At 52.5% G+C, this 20,818-nt stretch overlaps 6 protein-coding genes across 6 annotated transcripts; 1 reads left to right on the forward strand and 5 right to left on the reverse strand.

Annotated features, from left to right (window-relative positions):
- Window positions 1-2,791: 2,791 nt before the first annotated feature.
- On the forward strand, window positions 2,792-4,108 carry J4E93_001281 (uncharacterized protein; the record flags this gene model as incomplete). The annotated part of the gene is made up of 2 exons (XM_049339233.1): window positions 2,792-3,372; window positions 3,424-4,108. The coding sequence occupies 2 exons, from the start codon at window positions 2,792-2,794 to the stop codon at window positions 4,106-4,108; spliced, it is 1,266 nt and encodes a 421-aa protein (XP_049203190.1).
- Window positions 4,109-4,839: 731 nt separating this feature from the next.
- J4E93_001282 (uncharacterized protein) lies at window positions 4,840-5,305 on the reverse strand (the record flags this gene model as incomplete). The annotated part of the gene is made up of 2 exons (XM_049339234.1): window positions 4,840-5,071; window positions 5,154-5,305. The coding sequence occupies 2 exons, from the start codon at window positions 5,303-5,305 to the stop codon at window positions 4,840-4,842; spliced, it is 384 nt and encodes a 127-aa protein (XP_049203191.1).
- A 4,483-nt stretch (window positions 5,306-9,788) lies between these two features.
- On the reverse strand, window positions 9,789-10,698 carry J4E93_001283 (uncharacterized protein; the record flags this gene model as incomplete). The annotated part of the gene is made up of 3 exons (XM_049339235.1): window positions 9,789-10,100; window positions 10,151-10,518; window positions 10,578-10,698. 3 exons carry the CDS (start codon window positions 10,696-10,698, stop codon window positions 9,789-9,791), a joined length of 801 nt encoding a protein of 266 aa, XP_049203192.1.
- Window positions 10,699-13,515: 2,817 nt separating this feature from the next.
- J4E93_001284 (uncharacterized protein) lies at window positions 13,516-15,654 on the reverse strand (the record flags this gene model as incomplete). The annotated part of the gene is made up of 2 exons (XM_049339236.1): window positions 13,516-15,369; window positions 15,646-15,654. 2 exons carry the CDS (start codon window positions 15,652-15,654, stop codon window positions 13,516-13,518), a joined length of 1,863 nt encoding a protein of 620 aa, XP_049203193.1.
- Window positions 15,655-18,464: 2,810 nt separating this feature from the next.
- Window positions 18,465-19,544, reverse strand: J4E93_001285 (uncharacterized protein; the record flags this gene model as incomplete). Its single annotated transcript, XM_049339237.1, has 1 exon — window positions 18,465-19,544. The coding sequence occupies one exon, from the start codon at window positions 19,542-19,544 to the stop codon at window positions 18,465-18,467; it is 1,080 nt and encodes a 359-aa protein (XP_049203194.1).
- Window positions 19,545-19,825: 281 nt separating this feature from the next.
- Window positions 19,826-20,728, reverse strand: J4E93_001286 (uncharacterized protein; the record flags this gene model as incomplete). Its single annotated transcript, XM_049339238.1, has 1 exon — window positions 19,826-20,728. The coding sequence occupies one exon, from the start codon at window positions 20,726-20,728 to the stop codon at window positions 19,826-19,828; it is 903 nt and encodes a 300-aa protein (XP_049203195.1).
- Window positions 20,729-20,818: the final 90 nt, after the last annotated feature.

Consider the following 20,818-nt stretch of genomic DNA (forward strand, 5'->3'; position numbering starts at 1 on the left):
ACTACGATAATAATGATCGACGTGTGAACGACAGCGGATATATGAGCGAGGGGCAACAGCAAATGCCATGGCCAGCACAAGAGCAACCTACCAACCGAGCCGAGGAAAGATCACCCAGACCCAAAGCAGAGTCTGGAGAAAGGGTACAAAAGAAGGGTCGGGAGCTTCGGAAAGTAAGATCAAAAAGGAAGTGAAGCTCACAGGCTGAGTGAAGCAACAGCGAGTCGGAACAACGGAGTGGGGGATAAAGAGACAGAGGCATGGCGCAGGCTGTTGCGTGTGTTTCCTTCCGTATATTGGTGTATCTGTTACGGCGTTGGCTTCGAAGTCCAGATCTTTTATTCAGCGTACGTGCGGCTCGATTGGGCAACTCTATCGCGACTCGACGACCATATTTCATACTTGGTTCACGATCGCCAGTGGTCGCGTTTCCATGGGTGCCGTTCGTTTCGTTTCTTCGAAGCCAACATTGCCAGGCCACGATTCACTTCAAATAAGTTACGGTAATAGAATGTGCGGGTCCATCGCGAAGTGGACATTCTATATTCCTTCGTTTAACACATCGCTTCATAGTTAGCAACTACTGGTTTGCGCGGAAAATACTTTACCTTTTCTCCGAAGTCGTTACCCCTTTCCAACGCCTTACGCCTTCAGTATGCACTCAAGCGAGCTTAGTGCAGAACCGTGACGCGTATCTAGACGCATCTAAACTATAGCAGAAACCTTCTAGAAGGAAAGTCATCGGTGTCAGATCTGCAAAACCTCGGTGCGTGCGCAGAGATTCGGATGCGCCGGATGTGCATGTCAGCGACACGAAGCTGTTGCCCATGCAAGGAAGAAACCGAACAGATGTGAGTAGGTCTTCTCCTACGCTGTAGCCCAAAGCAGCGAAAAACAAGCATCTTAGAACAGCAAGAAGCATTCTTGACTTCTAGGCTCTCTACCTGCGTAAACGATGCTCCGTGCTTCACATCATAGTAGGCACACTTTTGATTTCTCCGTGCTCTGGACGCTGACGGCCTCTCACATGCGCGCTTGCCTTCCAAACTCGGTTCGTACGGAGCCCAGCAGAGCGGTAGCATCTGTCGCTCGCGGTAGAATGTCATGGGAAGCGGGCCGAAGGCGAAAAAGGACGCAGATGCCGAAAGTTTGACGTGCAGCGTACCATCGTGTTGTCATACAAGGCTGAAGCTCCTGGTGCAACTTTCCACGAACGGAAGGTCAGGAGCGATATTACGCATGATCGGGCGTAGGCACTTGGCTGGCTGAGAAGGATTGCGACTGTGCTCGGCCAAGTCATTTTTCCCGGGGTAAAAGAAAGGCTAACGGGCCGTGCGCGCATACTCATCAAAAGAAGGCCCTCCTCAAAGCATGACAAGAAGAGCTCATTGGAGAAGCTGTTGTTGATTAATCAAGATCTTGTATCTTGTGTTCCAAGTCGTGTGTCGCATGGTTCGAATGCGTTACGATGCCTGTGCACACCAAGGCTTCCATACCTCTTTTTCTAGAAAGATACCCACGTCCATCTCCCGTGGATGCGTCGAAGGGTACCACATTTGTCGTCAACCTGCGCACGCCATGGTTTTGGTGTGCAGCCGTGCGCAGAGCCCGTCGGCAGTCCGGCTGCTTTGGGGATAGGCGGGCCAGGCGGGCCATTGACACTACGCTCGGATAGCCCGATGTTTGAAGCTTGCGTGAGATTGAACGTACAGTGTTCAGAGCGTATCATGTTAGTGAGATTCAGTGCCTCGCTTCGTGACGGAGGTTTTGCACACAGAGGGAACCTGGTTAGGAGAACCTGGTGTTGATGATCTTGTCCTGGGGGATAATCCGGAGCTAGCGCCGATCAGATGGTAGTGACCTTCATCACCACCGCAGTCGCGCCGCGACATGAGACCTGGACTCGATGAGTGAACGATGTCGTTGAGAAGAACACGGCTCATTGCTTCTGAGTGTGTAATCATCCGGTGTTTACACAAGCTCCCGCTGCCATCCACCAACCACGATGTGAGTTTTGACATTCACATTAACCGAAGGAAGTGCTCCTCGTGGCCCAGCCGAAGCCACTGACCCTCTCCAGTGGTGCCGAGACTTTTCGACACTCAAAATACAGTAATGCCGGCCGTGCCGCAGGTCGGTCTTTGGGTCGGTGGTATGCATGATCGCACGCCTGTCAGATGACGCTCTGTTCCCCTCATCCCAGGTGGGAGGTTCAGCTGTTGTTGACTTTCGGGTGAGTTGCTCCACAGACCACCGTGTTGCGCAGAAACCACGAAGCAAAAGACGACATAACGGCGGGCGCAAGTTTGAAGCCACTGCCTTCTAGAGCATATCCCCACGCTTCGGGGATACCTCCTGCCACGTTTCGCATAGAAACCGCTGCAACGCTTGTGGGCTAGCAAGCACCTTCCCACGCTGCGGCTAGGACCATGTGGATGCCACGAGCGACGCTAGCGTTGAAGGGTGGGGACCGGGGTCATCGCTTCTCTTCTCCCCAGCTTATAGTGGATCTGTAGATTACGATACTCCTTGTCGTGGGTTCATGGCATCTCTCAGCAAGCTGGGGCCCTACAGCCGATTGTACATCATTGCCGCTTGCCCCCGGGGTGGTCCTTCTCTGTGCCTGCGCTGGTGCTCGGTCAAACGCCATATTTTTACTTTACTTCGCCTACGATATATTTTTGACTATAGGTTCGACATGTTAGTTTTGGACAGCCGGAGGCCTCTTTCTTTTTAGGTGTACCCTATATACCCTTCGAAACGTTGCAGGATCAATCGTTCGTCAATCGCAATGACCATTCGGGAACCCCTGGACGTCGAATCGGCATCGTTCGTACTACCCGCGCATATTCATCCGTGGTTACGTTCGGTTGTCGCTTTGGGATTCATCAGCTTCTTCGCATCAGTAGCACTGCTTTTCTTACTCACCTACAAACTGGTATCCTGGCAACTACGGTCGAAAAGAAGCAACCAATTCGTCATTCTGATATTCAACCTCCTCTGGGCGGACATTCAACAGGCGCTTGCCTTTTTACTGAACGTCGAGTGGCTAAGACTGGGATCCGTTGAAGTCACCAATCCAATATGTTTTGCGCAGGGCTGGCTGGTGTCTACTGGTGACTTGGGAAGTGGAGTTTGGTGCTTCGTTATCGGATTACATACTTTCGCCTCCGTCATCCTAGACTTCCGCCTAAAGCCGCGGAACTTCTACATCTGCATCTTCCTCCTGTGGGCATTCATCTTGGGAGTATCTTCAATTGGCCTTGGTATGCATGGGCAAAGCATCTACGTTCGTTCTGGAGTATGGTGTTGGATCCATCACGACCTAGAAGACTTGCGGTTATGGACCCACTATATTTGGATCTTCGCATTGTAAGTTTTCGAAACACAAAAGACGCATTGTTTCTCTAACGCTTGTTACAGTGAATTCGGCAACGTCCTGATTTACGCGATCATCTACGCGATGCTGTCGATCCGAATCCGCGCCGGCTACTACACCACCGAAGAAGCCAAGCGTGTACGTTCCATCGCAAACCTCATGGTCGTATACCCGCTCGTCTACGTCGTATGCACCATTCCCCTAGCCTCCGCCCGAATGGCGTCCATGTCCGGCAACCCACCCTCGCTTGCTCGCCTTTGCTTATCAGGAGCAATGATCACATCGAACGGTTGGCTAGATGTACTTCTATACGCATGCACACGACGCATCATGATATTCTCCGATGAGCCACCCTCTGACGACGACGTCATGGATACCTTCGCCGCATTCTGGATCGAGAAGCCCAAGCGCTTTGGAGGTGAAACCACCATCATAGCGACGAATGCACACACAAGGAGAGGACGATCGAAGAGTAGGATAACGCTACCCTCGGGAAGCGAAAGCTCGGACGACCTCTGTGGATTTGGCACAAAGGATATCAAGCTGGTCACTACAACTAAGGTCACAAGTGAGCCGGCACAGCCGGAAGACTTCGAAGAGATGGACGCCGAGGCACGTATGACACGACCTCGTACACCGACAGGAAGATGGAGTGAAGAGACGACGGATACGGACAGAAGTCGCAATCTGAGTTTGAAGGAACAAGCAATACCTCACATCGCACCTTGAGGCTGCCTTGTTGGACACAGCAACAAACTATCATTACAACATACATCCGCTGTCTGCATGCACATAAGATGCATGGTAAAGTCCAAGGACCTGCACCAACTAGCGTCGTGCAAGGGCAAGAGCAGGAAGCCTGTCGGGCCCGTTATTCGCAAACACAGAATAATGTCCCTATGACGGTGCGACTGACGGGCCGTGCTTAACGGGACACGGTAAAAGCGATCATCATCATCACCACTACTAGAAGCGCCGTCGCTATACCAGCGCGGCATATGCATGGACAAAGGGCTCCGCCCAAATATATAGACAAGATAGACGAACATTACGACTACATACCACTCAACGCTGTGCCGTTAATGCTTCTGCATTCCCCTATAACTCATTACATCCCGTCAACTTCGTGAATTTGGTTGTGTTAAAGCTACGGAAAGCTTCTTGTATGGTGTAGTCCAATCTCTGTGTCCTGAAGTCCAATTTAAAGGCTCGTCCCCGTCCCATTCGCCAACGCAGCATTCAACCTCCTCCCATAATCCAGCGTATACGCCGAATCCACAAACTCATCGAAATACTTCACCTTCGTGCCATTCTCCGTAAAAGTCAGAATAAGCGCATACTCATTCCCATACGGCCCAATCGCCGTCGTCGCCGTACTACGCGCATGTATGATACACGTATGTGCGTCGGGGTCGTGTGTTTCTTGAAGAACCCTAGCCTGTAGATGTGTTGGTCAGTTGTTAGGCTGTGTTGAAGAGGTGGGAGGGGGTGTTTACAATGAAGTTCTTGTACAAAGGTTGGATTCTTCCGAAAAACACGCGGTATTCGTCGTTGGTCATGGCTGTGCGGTTCAAGCTGGCGGGGAGGATGTTTTGCTTGCAGTCTGGGGTTCGGTAGCTGAGGATTCGCTCGATGTCCCAGGCGTTGTAGGCGGCGATGACTTCTTTGGCTACGGCTTTTTGGGCGGCGAGACTGGGTGTGGTCGTTAGGTGGATGTATAGAGAGAGAGTGGAGGTTCCAGGGAAGGCATTGATTGTTGCTTGTAGAAACTTACTTGGCTTGGGGAATGACCTCAGCGTTGACGAGACATTTGTTCGAGTTTAGGCCTATCCAGATGTCGCTGGTAGCCAGTGTTTCGGGGCTGGGGAAGGATGAGGCAGCAGCGAGGGTGAAGATAGTTGAGGTGAAAAAGGTTGAGGGTTTCATAATGGCTGTATGGCTTGACTGTGGGTTTGTTGTCACGGTGTCTTATAGGATTGCGTGAGTAGAAGCGTATTATGTGTGTTGACGGAGGACTTTAGATGCTCTTGACGGATCACTACTGACGCACGCCACTAAAGTACCTCGAACGCCAACGCTAGGCTTGACGGTATTGGCTTCGTATCATAGGGCTGGAGTATCCGATTTGTTGAGCCCATCTTCCGTTTTTGCAACCTCGAAATGGGAAACGATAAGATGACCGAAGAAGGATAACTTCCTTCCTTCACTACTTTGCCAAATCCACACGGTCTTCTACAGTTGGAAGCTCGTGAGCTAGAGAATGATCACCTTCGGAGAAGCTCGGATGGACGCCATCGCAAGGCTGTGCATCAGATTGTGGCTTGCTATCGTCACGGTAAAGACGAACCACTTCCAGTACCGGACCGTGACTTCGCGGTGCATCGGGCTCAATGTGGAATTTGATATCCAGTGTTGCATGAGGCTTGGTGGGCGAGCTTGCATACAGCTGAGATCGAAGACTAAGGTAAGCGAAGCGAATGAAATATGTCGGAGTAGCAGCCGAGACGAAAACATCGGGACTGGTGGTGCATTCATTTGTAGACCTAAGGTCTGGGTATTTTGGGGGCCTAATTGCCTCTGCTTTTTGAGCTAATGGCACTTCTTTGCTTTTCCTCCGCTCCTTCTCATGTGGGTATGTATATCCCTCGTCATAGTGCCACCTCGACCAACCAGAATCGGCACCAGACTAACCCCTCAGTCCAAAGCGGCCATGCTGTGAAATCGTAATGAGAGATTCTTTAGTTCTAGGAACTACACAAGCGATGTCAGTCAAATCCAAGAACAGCTCGTGCCCTAGGCTAGATGTAATCGTCAGCGCCGTGATCTGAACGACGAGCCAAGGTGTATCGGAATTGCAAGATCCCCTTTAAGCATATGAAGTCTGAGTGAAGTGGACATAGCAGGACGCCCATCTTCTTGCTCACGAGTTCACATGCTTACCCATTCCATCCAAGCCTCCAGGAACTTCAATCTGCCCTGCCTCATATGCTCCCGAAACTCCTCGAAGCTGACCAGTCCGCTTCCTTTTCGTTCGTCGATCTCTTGCTCAACAGCCTCAAGACTCGCTAGCACAATGAGATGTAGATTAGACTTCGGGTTCATAGCGAGCTGTCGAATCGAGCGCAGCAACGGCTTAAGTTGATTCGCCTCAGGGTCATGTGGACTCGCGGAATGATTGATCGGGTTATAAGCGCAAAGAAATGTATCCACGCCCTCAGAGTTTCGAGTGAAGAGATAGTAAAACTCTGGATTGTCGGTATACCATCGCCAATTGATCGTGTAAGGGTCTTTTTCTTTGTCTTGCTGATTCGCCGAGGAGTCAGTTGGGGGAGCTTCTTCAGCACAGCTCATAATATCATGTATCAGGGCATCAGTTTCGCCAACGTAGATTTGCCCTGGATGATGTTCCAATGCATCGTGGCCTGCCGTGATGAAGAAACAACGATTCATAATATCTTCGCCCGAGGTTATCGAAGATGTATCAGTGTCGGAAATGACACTACTATTTGAAGAGCTGTTCGAGGTAGTCTGCAAGGCCGTTGCAGATGGAAGATCGGACGAGTTCGGCCGGAATTGAGGCATAGTAGGATCTCTGTGGATACCAGGCGGACTTTCATCCACAAGTGGTGGTATCAGCCAGCCTTTGTTGTCTATACACTCCATGGTAGCATCGACGATTTCTGATCGAAGCCGTGACCTGATCAGCAAAGTGTTCCACGTCGTCATGTTGTCAACGTTCGTGGGCCTGGAAACCTTCACGGATTGGAGCACTTTCGCTTCCACACTGTCGTAAAGTTCTTCGATCACTCTGCATGCTTCTTCTTGAGTGCATGGCGTGTCGTCGGTACCGTTGCGGAACAAGCTTTTAACAGGGCGTGCATGGTTAAGCGCCCGACAGAATTTGTCGATCATGCACTTGGAGTATCGAAAGGCACCGACGTGAACAATGGCTTCAACAGCAGCCTTACTCTCTGAGAAGTGGTACAAAGTCAGCTCGTCGATAGCGGCTGCCTTTGCGCGACGCTCGCTGCGCATCTCATGTGCATCCATGGCCATGTCTTCTTTCTCAAGGAAAAGCGGGTTAAGCAATTCGTTAAAAGCCTGCTGCGTAACCTGATACAGTACCTCTTTGCCAAGATCTTGTTCGGGCTCAGGTATCTCATACCCACCCCAACGCTCTCCGACAGGCCTGGATGATGAGGCGTTGGAGCGTGTGTCCATCTCTACGTCGTCCTGGAAGCGTACCCTTGAAGATGACCGCGAGCTCCTGTTGCGGGCCCAGTCTCCATTTGTGTCTGTGGCTTCAGTCGTTCCGTTCGCACCATCGGCAGTCTCTGGCTCATCAGGGTCTGATTCCTCAAACCCTTCGGGCCGCGTTAAACCTTCTTCTTCGTCGATGTAGTATTGTCTGCGGGCCCATCTCCGAGTGACGATTCCGGCCTGTTGTTCCGCTGGCGTTTGCGGTGTATAGACGGGGGCGACGTGATGACAACCTGCAGTCCCTATGATCTCAGCCCGGTCTGCCACATCGCTATCGTGCTCAAGCAGCGGTGGAGTTGTAGTTGCTTCGTCTTCTTCCCGCTTCTGCTGTAGGCGGGGGTTATTTGTGCCCGAGGCAGCCATATTGCGGGGCGTAAAAGCAGAGCCAAGGGGCTGACTAGACCGTATTGTGTCCAAAGCTGTTCGTACAGTCACTTCGTCCTGCAGCTCTGAGATGTAGTTTCGTGTAGCCTCCTTCTCGATGGCGTAGTATGCCCTGAATATGCGTAGTACATCCTTGCGCGATATATAGCCATCTTCATCGATGTCGTATCCGTTGAAGACTATCCTGGCCTTGACATCCACATTAGAGTCGTGCATGCCATCCAGACCCTTGACCCACTCATCAAACCCAATGAGCCCATTCTTGTCCGTGTCATAGTATGCGAAGATACGATCGTAAACGAGGTTCGGTGCGGCGACGAAGCCGTTGTAGCGAGGGATAAAAGCGTGGTTGAAGTCGCGTCGATCGATGGCCCATCCCACCCCAGTTGCATCACCCGCCCACTCGGAGCCTGCAAGACAAGTGAATTGGTCCCACAGTGCCTCAATCTCCTCTGCTTCCATCTTAGTCTCGGCTACGAGGCGTCTCTTGAGGGCCGGGTCGATCGAGGGGCTCATCATGTGAGGCTTGCCGGGGTAGAGGGGTTCCTGTTTCTGTAGGCTTAGATATGGGGCAGGTACGCGGACCTTGTAGAAGATGTGGTTCTTGTAATGCGAGTTGGTTGCTTCGCAGTTGGAGCACAGATCGAAGTCCGGGCAGTTGGCGCAGTGCCACCTGGTTCCGCGGATGGGCTTCTCATCACAACCATTACATGTGATTCCACGATGTATGACGCCCTCTAGTCTTGCGCGGTCTTCCGCAATGTGATATAAAGTGCGCTGGAGGGTCTGGCCTTCCGGATCAATAGCATCATCCGCGTCCTCGTCGCTTCCCAACGACAGGTCTGTAGCTGCGACGCTTTCGGCGTCATCAAACGCGGGATTGTCGCCAGGAGGGAATATCTGCGCATGCCTTGCCGCAGCGCGGGCGACTGCAGCACGATCCACTCCTGCGTTATCTGGGTTGCGATGGTTCAGCCAGACACGGATATCATCTGCCTGCGACGGGGACAGAGCTCGGTCTGGGTAGAGTACGACTAGTAAACGGTCGAGGAACTCGTTGTAGAAGCTCTCGGTGAGACGCTCTATCGTCTCATTGTCGGCGTGTGGCTGCGCGCGCAGGATCGTGTCGCGTAACTCGCTCGGCGTGCCCAGATTGCGAGGGTCAAGCGGTACTTGGTAACCGAGTAGGTCGTATAGGCCTAGAAATGGTATGTCTCGTTCGTTCAGAGGAAGTGAGGGTGCCGAGGGTTGGTCTCGTGGGCGCCGTCTGCGGACCGCATTGCTGCGCTGGAGGCCATCGCCTGGGCCTGGGCTCTGGACGTTGGTGACAATGAGATATGTCGCGTATGCAGCGGATACGCCGGCGAGGAACAATATAGCGTTCCTAGAGCGGGATAGGATAGAGGGCGTAGACGCCGTCATGCTCGTAACGATGCTTGGTCTTGGACGGGCGGTAGCTGGTTACGCCGCAGTGTAAATATGATGGAATAGGCGTTGAGTAGCACATGGCAGGTGTTTCCCTACCAGTAGTGCTGTTGTCACCCGTTTGAAGTCTTCATGGCGTAGAAAGAACGACCAAACGCGCTCTGGCGAAAGCGAACGTCCCCAGCCCTCCTGCCCACATTGCGACAATCGCGGCCACCCCGCTTACTCAGCACCACCCCACGGACTTCCGAAGCTCCGTATTGGACAGAACACCTTCACACGTTCCCAAAGTAACAGCGCTTTGAACATTGAACTCTGTATTAGCAATTAACTATCTACTCTACCACGCAGCATGGCCTCCATCCATTCTCAGGTCTGCGCCAGTCATGAAAGAACTCGCATCGCTCAACAGGAAGACTGCTGCACCACGGTATTCCTCCGGCTTCGACAGACGACCCAGCATGTTCTGCGTTGGCCATGTGTCTCTTCGCTCTGGGTACTTCTTGAAGAGTTCCTCCACCATTGCCGTTACGATATATCCTGGTGAGATTGTGTTGACGCGAATGTTGTGCTCGCCCCATTCCGATGCGAGGTTGCGAGCGAGTTGTATCACGCCAGCTTTGGACGCGTTGTATGCTGAGCAGATGAGGCCCTGTTGACTTGATTAGTGTGAGAAACGGTAAGAAGTTGGGACCGCCATACCCTGTTTGCGACAGTACCGGACATGCTGGCGATGAGCACGATACTTCCTCCACTTCCAAACTTGATCATCTGCTTCGCCGCTGCTTGCGCAGTCATCATTACGCCGGTGATGTTGACCTCAAACATGCGGTTCGCATCCTCAGCAGTGTACTCCAGCGCGGTTGTTTCTTGTTGGATACCGGCAGCAGCGATCAACCCATCCAGTCTGCCTTCCTTGTTGGCGATTTCCTCCACAATCTCGTGGAGCTTCTTCACATCCCGAACATCTATTTGGCGGTACTCGAGTGAGGTTCCGTATTCCTTCTTTGCTTTCTCGGCGATTGGCGCAAAGTCGGCTGAGGGTTCTTCGAGTCTGTCAAGTGCGTACACTACAGGCGCATGTCAGTTCAGGATCTTCTAGCCACTCTGGACATGTGGAGATGTATACCCCTTGCGCCAGCTTCCAGCAACGCTTCGGCTTGTGTCAGACCAAGTCCTCGGGCAGCACCAGATACAAGCACCACCTTTGCCGCTAGGCTAAACTCTGGAAGTCCTTGAGTAGCAGGCATGGTTGAAATCATTGAATATCAGCGATCTGCAATAAGAGATGAAACAGAACTGAAGATCAAAGTATGCGTAAACAACGTCGCTCGCGGAAGGGTATTTATACAAAAGAAGAAATGCGAGATCGCTTCGTCAATTCCACGCAAGCCGGGGCCATTGTGGACTTTTAAACCGGCTCCAGGCGGAAGTCTGGTCACCGGACTCTCTTGGTATAGGTCTGGCCTCGGACTGTCTTCCTCCACGGCATGCATGGACGATTGTGGAAGACCGCGATGCTCTGTTTGCGGGGAAGCCTCTCCGGCATCTTCTGTGGATTGCCTAATCGGGCATACCGAAAGGTCCCCGCGGGGGATTCCAAGTGAACTTTTTGGAACGTCACCCACGTCGACCAGCGTGGCGTGGACCCTGAGCCAGTTGGGTGCTCGGCCTCGAGGCGAGAGTATCTAGTTCGGGTTCGGGACATAAAGGTCCATGGTGCGCGTGAAGTTTAACACACGCGTATGAGTGCACAGTCCAAGTCAGTCAACGTGGTTTCGGACAGCACCAGGTCGCTAGGGTAGCTACCAAGGTGACAATGTATGTCACTATATGAGTTCGCTATGAATCTAGCTGTAGATGCGTACATGGATTCGTTGCGTTTAGAGTCGGAGAAGGCTGTGATGGCTTTCACTACCAGTTTGAGAGAACCTGAAAGCCATGTCCGACTACGAGGTCGTGCAATACACAAGCTGACGGCGTATGCAATTGAGACACCTTTACATGCTCTCATTCCACATCGTTTGCGTTCGCTGACCATCCAGGTCATCTACATGCCGAAAGCAACGTGTTGACTCACCTTGCAACAGCCTCGCCAACTGCGCCCTCCCTGCCCTGCCTTCTGTGATAAACCGCCCAGGGCCTGATCGCTCAGCAACCGCCTTGTAGACTGCCTAGGCACAATCGCGCAATCACACGATTACACGATGCCTAAATTCCAGGTCGATGTTGCGCGAAGAAAGCACAGCTAAGCCCCCCAGTACGGCACAGTTCTGTGTCGCGAAGCGCCGCCCAACAACCTTCACAGTGCAGTTGAAACGTCAATAATTGAGAACGGAAGTTGATAAGCAACTCTGAAGTAGTGCAACGCCTGGGGCGGATTCACAAAGAGATATGCGCGCTGCGTGAAGTCGGCCAAAACGCCAGCCGCTGTGCATTCGAAAGAATGCTGTCGCGGGCCTCAGGCATGCCGGTCGCAGCTGCACCCAGCGCATTGTTCCCCCAACGCCATTCACCCACCAGAATACCCCCATTGTGCCCTTCCATCTCTCTAACAATGTCACTGAAAGCCGCCCGCTGCGCGCATACCACGCTCTACAGCGCCTCGCTCGCACACTTGCTGAATCCCAGCCGGTGAGGCTGTTCACAAGGCCCAACGCCGCGGGGCAGTGCATGCACCTCACCCATCCGCAACGCCATCATCCAACGAGAAAACGCCCATGCTGAAACTGCGATTAGACGCCTGAGGCAACGCACGGCGCAATGAAATGTCTCTCGCAGGTTTATTGAGGCGCGGTGCTAGATGTAAGCGGGAACCTGGCAGGTTGACAAAGTCGTGCGAGGCTGCTTGCTGCGCCTTCAGGTTTGTTGTTAGCTGTGTATGTGGAGGGAGGTGATTGACTGGGAGAGGGGAGGGGGGAAAAGGGATATGTAGGGTGTGGGTTCGCGCTTTGGGGTTTCGTTCATATCGAGACATTTACGTACGTACCATAGACTCGACTGTATCGTGTGTATACGGTCCCCCTCTGGTACATCCCTTATACTACACACATCCATATCCACACACCATCCACACAAACAATGGCACCCCACATCCTCCACTCATCAATCCCACCATCCCCCCACCAAAAACGCTCAGAATACTGCGAAACAACCTACGACTCCTCCTGCAACACCCACCGCACCGTCCTCCTCATAATCATCATCTTCGTCGGCGCCTTCGTCGGCGTCGTCCTCAGTCTAGTCTACGTGCGCAGCCGCAGTCGAAGACACGATCAAGAACGTGCTTTGCGCATAAACGGCGGACCGGGGAGTGGACTCAGGGTGTTGAGGAGTGAAGATGGGGTAGCGACGGTGCGGTTACCGTCTGGGAGGGTGATTGGCGGGAAGGCGGAGAGTTGGGATGGGAGGTGTTCGAGTGAGGCGCCGCCGCCTTATATGCCTAGGGTGCCTGAGGCTGCTAGGGTGGGGCGTTGAGAGGGGCGGAGATACAGGAAAGAGGACTTTCATTATGCTTGAGAGGCGGATGAGAGAGACGCTTTTCCAAGCTCGTGGCTGGCTCAACTCATCATCGCCTTGCTACTACTCAAATTGAGTAAAGTACGATTCGCGCTCTTTCCCGGGAAAACACGGTATATCATATCGAGTCTTCTGACTCAACCAGTACCAGCAGTTGGAAGACGAGTACCTTGCACTCCTGGGGGTTACTCAGCTATTCCAGTGCTAGGACGACAGCTTCAAGATGGTCAGAGCGAGTAGACCGGGACCTGTACTTTGTCAGTCCTTTCAGGCAGCCACGGCTACGCACATAATGTAATGAAGACTAGAGTGTTATTGAGCTCAAGAGGAGTTCGAGAAGAGGACATGAAGTGAAGATGGAACGACATTGGGACGTAAGCGTAGATACCATAGTACTTATCATATTGATTCACCTATATCAAGATCCTAAATTTCCCATATCATCATGAAAATTTCCCATAGAAGAAGGAACAAACGCCAGTCTCTACCAACCCCCTGTCGCTATGTAGATGACCATTCTTGCCTCCCCTCTTCTTTCGTCGTCTTGATCATGCGCCTTGCAAGCCAAGGCCTACCCCATCCCCATTGCCCATGGAACCACCATCGTCTCTGCTTCTATCTCTTCCTCTCCCCATTTCCCTAATCCTGCGACCCTCCATCAGGCCCCGCAATCCTCGCTTTTGGAGCCCTACCACTGCGCTCATTTCGCCGTTCCAGGTTTCTCTGTCTTCAATACCACTTCCATCCCCGAAACCGCTATCCGAGGCCGAGGCCGACGTAGATTCAGACGCCGCCGAACTGACCTCATCGTCATGGTTTCGATCTACGTCTGTGTTGACGCGGAGTGCGCGCAGACCAGCATCCAGACTTCGTTCGACGTCCGCGACTGTACTGTTGTTGCTCGAATTTGAATTGGAGAAGCCATTGGTGGTCCCATTCGTGCCTGACACACCGTTGACGCCCTTGAAAGCAATGCCGGAGCCACCGCCAGCCGCCATGGCCGCAGCATTGAAGATGGCCGCGGTATTCCTGTTGTCCAATAGAACGTGAAGTCGTTCGATAATCGCTTCCAACAGACCATCGATATGGTACGGTCGCGCTAATTGGAGGAGAGAGCAGAGAATCTGCGGTGAGCATAAGGCGGAGTTGTGTGGTGGTAGTGATGATGTGTATAAGAAATGTATAAGCGCTTGAAGTGTGAGATGAGTGTGAGGTAGGAATAATGTTCGAGGCCGTTGCGATGGTGAGTGTGATGAAGGTTCTGGTGGGCTTAATGAGGAGTAAGAGTTCGCTGATACAGCTGTAGCCTCCGACGGAGTTATAGTGTTGGCGGTGAGTGTTGTGGCTGTTGAGTAATTCGTTCGGATAGAAGGTGTAATAGTAATGCTTGAGTTCCTCGAGGGATGCATTGTGGCAGTAGGCCGTAAAGTAGCCGCCTCAGCGTTTTCTTTCTCTGCGCTTTGAGCACTCTCGCGGAGTAATTGGTTGAAATAAGGACCCCAGCGTCGAGCAATGATGTGGGAATTTACGGGTATGCGCTCGCCATGTAAAGCGAGGAAATCCATATCGGCAAGTTCCTTCATACCCAATGCCATCTGACCTAGCTCGGTCGCTGCAGGTAACAGTGTGCGGCCACCAGCAAGCATATCAAGTCTATCATGCTGTGGCGGTGCGCTGACAGAGTTGAACCCTGACGCAGGCGTCACCTTGCGTGGGTTGTCATAGAGCCCGAATGCTTCTAGCTCAACAACGCACATGTTCGAGAAATTGATGCGCCGATGATTGTAGTCTTCGACCAAGCTCCTCTTACGGTTGCCAAGAATGACGAAACAGTTCCGACGGTTCCAGAGCACACCCCTGTTCCAGCTTCCCTGGCTGAAGATGTTGCCGCCGGCTTCGATTCGTCCCCAACTCAGCGTTCGCAAATCAAGAGCCCAAAGCGCATATTCTTGTTTCGACGATGTCAGAAACGTGCCGCTTACCACAAAGTGGTTGTTGATGACTCCACCGTTCGGAAAGCGGAGACCTGGTGGCGAGAAATTGCCATGCATTGGCTTCTCGGACAGCGTACCATCGGGATGCCGTACTTGCAGCTCGAGCTTGACATCCAGAAAGTTGTAGTTTGAGTAAATGAGCATCGACGATTCGCCAGTCTTGTTCGGACCCCGTTCTTCCGGTGTTCTTGCCTCACTGCCCTGTCGTGTTCCTCCACCAATATCGTTCGGGTCAATGCTAGTGAGCGGCGCGACTACGCTTCGATATGCGCCACAACTCCTGCCTAATGTGCTTGTTTCCGTCCACTTCAGACTCCGGAGGTTGAACACACTGATTTGTTCAATGTAGTGATTGGCGCTGTCCTGGCCACCCACAACAAGCATTTCTGCACCGCCCTCGCCATCTAACTGCACTCCCAGAGAACCTTGGTTCGGATTCGATGAAGGTGGGTTGTGTCGTATGGCTGTCACCGCAGCTCCGGTCGAACTGAAAACGGCCGAGCTAGGAAGTATGGTCGCGCAATGAGCATAGCGACCCTGTGGAGATTCGCTTGTAGAAACGTGCATCCAAGTTTTTGTCGGCGCATCAAAGATGTGAACATCTGACATAACCACCACCTCCGGTTGTGCATCGGCGGGAGCCCCTTGTATCACGGAAGTTGCTTGATTAGAAGACGGGCTTACAGGTGACATGCCTCCATAACAAACCAGCTTCGTGTCGCCAAGCGGACAGACACTGTGGAAATAGCGAGGGGGCGGGATGTCACCTTTGGCGTCGACTTTTGTCCAGTGGCGCTTGACGAGGTCAAGCTCGTACAGGTCCGATGTAAGCTGCGGTCTTGTTCGAGAAAGTCGACGGCCGCCGAAAACATACAGCTTGTCGCCTAATATCGTGGTGGTGGCGCCTACGAGCGGGTGCGGTTCCCTTCCTGTTGTGCGATGTACATTGCAGACTAAGCCCGACAACCCCGCGGTTGAACTCGTTGGTGTCGCAAGGCCTGCAAGCATGGCTGGTGACTGTGAGATACCAGGCGTCCGGGTCGATGATGTTCCATCTTGGCCGTCTTCATGATGCAAGCTGGTTTGGCTGTTGTTTCGACTCGATAGATAGGGTGCCGATGTTTGAGAGTTCAGGGTGTTGGTCCGGCTAGCCATCCTGGTCGGGATATGCAAAGAAGGAGGTGCGCGCTGAAATCCACCAAGATCGAAAAGGGGATCGATAGAAGACGATGAGACTCTTTGTAGAAGTAAAGCCCAATCTGGTATCACAATCTCCACATGACGAGGCGAAACGCTGGATTCGCTGGAGGGTTTGTCGCTCGGCAATGGAGAGCCAGCGAGGCTAGGATTGCCACTCGATCGCGAAGGGCTATAATCAATATTCGTACAAGGACTTTCGGGTGTTACAATCTGATCATAGACAATGGGCACGTGCGACAAGGTCGGAGGACGACCGGATTCGGGTGTGTTTTCCGATTGGATCCTGCGATATGCGCTGGAAGCAAAGCCCGTGGAGTCGACAGATCTTCTCTTCTTCGATAAGATTTGCTTGATGTGTAATCTTCTAGACTTTTTCCAAAACGAAGAGGTGTCACCCAATGGCTCGGTACTAGAACCGATGGATGGGTAAGAAAGGCCTAATGGTAATGACATGTTAGCGTTGGGTCTGCAGGATCCGAGAAAGTAATACTGAAAGAGAAGGAATCGCCACAGTTTTGAAATGTTCCCAAGTTACCAGCAGGGCCGGGCTACCAGCAAATCTCACTGACCCAGATGGGAAAGCTATGTTTACACATGAGGGAAGAGGATTTTGCTGCAGGTAGTGCGACTTGCTACGGTGGTACAAATGCGCCTTAGGGTAGGACAAGGAAAAAATTCCAGCTTTTGCAGGTAGAGGATTCGGATACATGTTGACACTGGCTGCACGCAGCAGTGGCTGGAAGTCATCCAGACGAAAGAGAGTGAGGGGTGCAAGCTTATAAAAGGAAGACAGGTCTTACTTGAGGGTGAGCGCCACACTTAGGAGGCTACACTTAGGAGCGGGGAAGATGAGACCCAGGGGAAGGGTAGACGTATGCAGAGAAGGAAGACAACGCGTCGTCTTGCTGAACTTCAGGGCCCGCGCGATACAGAGATGACAGCAAGCCTGAGCGAGGTTCTGTGGAGCGCTCTATGCCGGATGTAGCCTAGAGGCTTGGCGTAAATCGTCAGTCTCAGGTGCCTGCAGGTCGCTAGCAAGGAAACAATGTTGGGCGTCTCTAACGTCGAGCGCCGTCGATGCAGCTGCAGCACCTGAAAACTGGAGGCGTTCTTGTGGGTGAAACAAGTTGCAGCCCTGAAGGAGAAACCAGGCGACGGCCGGGTGCGGGGCGGGATCCGAGATGAGAAGATAGGCTGAAACTCGAGACGAAAAGCCGTTGGGCACCTCTGAGACCACAGGCAGCAACGGCAAATAGCAAAGGTCAACGTGCGACACGCAACTCTCGGAATGCAAGGGCGTCGTAACCTTTTCCTTGACGAGGCTTGCAGAGGTATCTCATCAACGTTTAAGCACGGTCGCCAAAACAAATTAGCGCAGGGAATGCCGGGCGACAAATCAAGAGTCGTATGCTCAATATTAGAGGCGCTGTTAGCTTAGCAGGCCCGTCTAGGTGTCTTCATATCGGATGATCGGTGAGGCTGAACCCAAGGAATTATTTGGAAAGCGTGAATGCAGTAGTCGAAGACGTTCCGGTAGTGCATCGGACTGTGCCGAAAAGAACGGGCTGGAATAGATGCAGTAGTAGTAGACTGTGCCGAAACGTTGCTTCTCGGCCTCTAGCACCGTCGTCATTGTTTTCCAATCGGAGGCTAGACACTCTCAGCGCGCTCTTGAGTCAACATGATTATAATGCGAGTCCGATATACGTCGTATTTACGACGCCGTGTATTAAGCAGATGTCTTGCTGACCGAGGGATTCGTAGATGTTCAAGAAGACGGCCAATCCGCTACGTTGGTACACTAGACCCTGGGATTCTACGCTCGATTCTACGATAGAGAACTCGAAAACATAACTTCTCAGTGCGATGCTATTACGATACAACTCCTTGATAACACGATCCTTCCTAGACGACAGCGACTCACGGCTGGAAGGAACGACATGTGCGTAGCCGCACAATGACTCGAGTACATTGGGCAAGGAGGCTAGAAGGAAAAGGAAACCTTATTACTAGCAAAAACCACGTCATCGCAGGGTAACAAAGCACTAGAGCATAATAGAGTTGGTGCTGCCTACATAGCATCGAAACCGTGTAGATGAATATTATACAAGAATGTGTATGCTTCAACTGAGAGTATATGGTAGAGATTCGTGACATGGCTCGTTCATAGGCTCATAATGCGCTACAAATTCCGGCATGCCCAAGCTTCATCAATATGACAATTAGAGTATTGGAAGTGATGAAAGTACAGGAAGTTTAGCAGTGATGTCAATCGCTTCCCGCTATGTCATCGACATGTCAAGCTACTGAAGGGTATCTGAACCATCATTTTCCTCCGAGCGATGAGATACCCCATGCGCCTTGTCGTAGATGTCGCGAGCCTCAACGACCAGCTGCTCGCTCTTGACCCAAGACGCCAAGTGACGCTGCCCTATCCATTTGACAAGGTACTCAATATGCCCATCACTGCCAGTCTCGTGTGCCTGTATCCGCTTGTATGGCCACTCCCAACTTTCCTCATCATCTGCCTTCATAGACCAGACGCCCCAGCCCTCCTTCATCTCTCCGTTCTCCTTCTCGTAGTCCAACGCCCATTGCCTGAAGAAGGCCGCAATCCAGGGTTCTTCGCCAGGTGGGTAGTCGTCGGGATCGTGCTCGCGGGGTGGAAAGTGGGTACGCTCGAGTTTGGGCGCGCTGAGCTCTGTACCATAGTGTTGGCGCGCATCTTCGATGTTAATGGCAAGCAGGAAGGGGTCGAGCAGCTCAGCAAGATCGATACCAGTATGGAACTGCCATTCGTATCGCTTCAGGGTGGTGCGAACGTGAGCGAGGAGTCGTTTCTCTGCTTGCTTTGGTAGTGTATAGGCGTCATCGTCTTGAGCGAGCTGCCGAAGCGCATCCTTGATACTGCCGAGCATCTCTCTAGCACGTACTGTCACCACGAGTGATCCAGCAGCCACATTCTCTCTAGCCCATGCTGCGCATAGCTCACATGCGTCTGGTCGTAACGGAAGATGCACCTCGCACCAAGGTAGTGGGCACTTCGTACTCGAAGAGAGGTGCGTCTCAATACACTCTCGGCAGAAGATATGAGAACACCCAATCTTGACTGGTATCACCTTTTCGCGGCCGTCTGGGGTGCTGAGGTAGTCTTCGAGACAGATTGAACATTGCGCCTTCTCTGCGGACAGCTGCCTGGTGGCTCGAATAATGGTCATGGAGTGAGGACATAATGCCGCGCTCGACTTGCGCTTCAATGGAGGTAACTCCAGAAGCTCTCGCTCGGGCGATGGGGCCTTTCGCTTTCGTGGGCTTGTCCATACACCGGTGAAGTCCGTGCTGATGTTGTCAAAGTAAGGAAAGGGCATCCTGAGAAGCTGCATTTGCAGTGCCAAAAACCCAGGGAAATCAATGAGATCAATTCAAACGATTGGGAATAAAGTGACAGCGTGAGGAAATGGTGGAGGGGGTGGCTCAAGACATGGTAGTTGAAGTACGCGAGGCTACCGCAGTCTTTAAAAATGGAAAGGTACGCATCACCGCGACTACCCCGTTTGCACGGAAACGGCATGAGGGCAGCACTTGCGGTAAAAGACCGAAAACTTGTAAGGTAAGAGACAGTTGGGACCCGTGGACAGTTTGTTGGAATCATCTGCCAGGTGACTCATTGCGGCGCGGTATCTTGTGTCACAGGCACTTTCTTCTCTCTTACAACTTGTATCTCCTCCTCATACACTTCTTCCACACGCGCACCAGGGAACGCTTTCCTAAGCTCTTGGCCCAGGAAGCGAATGCCCCAATCTTCCCCTTGCCGATGTCCTACGCAGGCTACTAACATGCCCAGCGCTTTGGCCGCTTCCATGCCGCTGACTCTGGGTTGACCGGTCAGGTAAAGCAAGTGTCCGCCGTCTTCACCCTCCGTTATCCAACCGCGCTCCTGAGTCATTGCTAGAACACGATGCACCTCGTCCTCGTTGAAGGCGTTCATGATCGCAATGATGCGTATCTCGTCCGAGGACCCTTCGTGCGCGAGCTCCGATGCCCCAAACTCATACTGTATTTGGCTTAACACCGCATCCAGAGGTTTAGAGACCTGGCCGATGATTCCAATCTTTCTCTCTGGATCTCCTTTGTAGCCTTGCACGCAGAGGCAGTCCGCCGTCGCCATGCCCAGGCGCTCCGCCAGCACCGTGTTCCATCCAACAGTGAGCACTTCATCGAAAGATGTATGGCTCGAAAGGACAAGTGTCCCTTTGCGCACGCTGCGCCTATCGAGTTGGAAAGGTCGGTGCAGAAAGCATAGTGTTCGCGGCGGCCGGGGGTATATCTTTGGGAGGAGCGTCGTTGCGCCAATGGTGCTCTCGTCTAGTGGGTAGCCAATCAACGAGTATACCCCTGGCGTAGGGGTGACGCTCAATACAATCTGCTCGACCACGGCGGTCTCGGGGTCGTATCGAGGGTTTCGGGGTGTGTGGTAGAGTCGCTGGACATCGTTTTCCTTCAGCGGTAGGAACGTCTCAACGAATCGCGTTACGGCTGCGTGCGTGGGCTTCTTCGGTCGCGACATTTGAAGAAGAGAGGTCAGTAGTCTGTTCATTAGTAGTGATCAGGAAGTCTTTCGAAAGCTTCGCGACTTTTGGCTTCAAGTACGTCATCA

Source organism: Alternaria ventricosa (genome assembly GCF_023758065.1).
Source record: "Alternaria ventricosa strain BMP 2768 chromosome Unknown scaffold_2, whole genome shotgun sequence".
Classification (NCBI taxonomy): Eukaryota; Fungi; Ascomycota; class Dothideomycetes; order Pleosporales; family Pleosporaceae; genus Alternaria; species Alternaria ventricosa.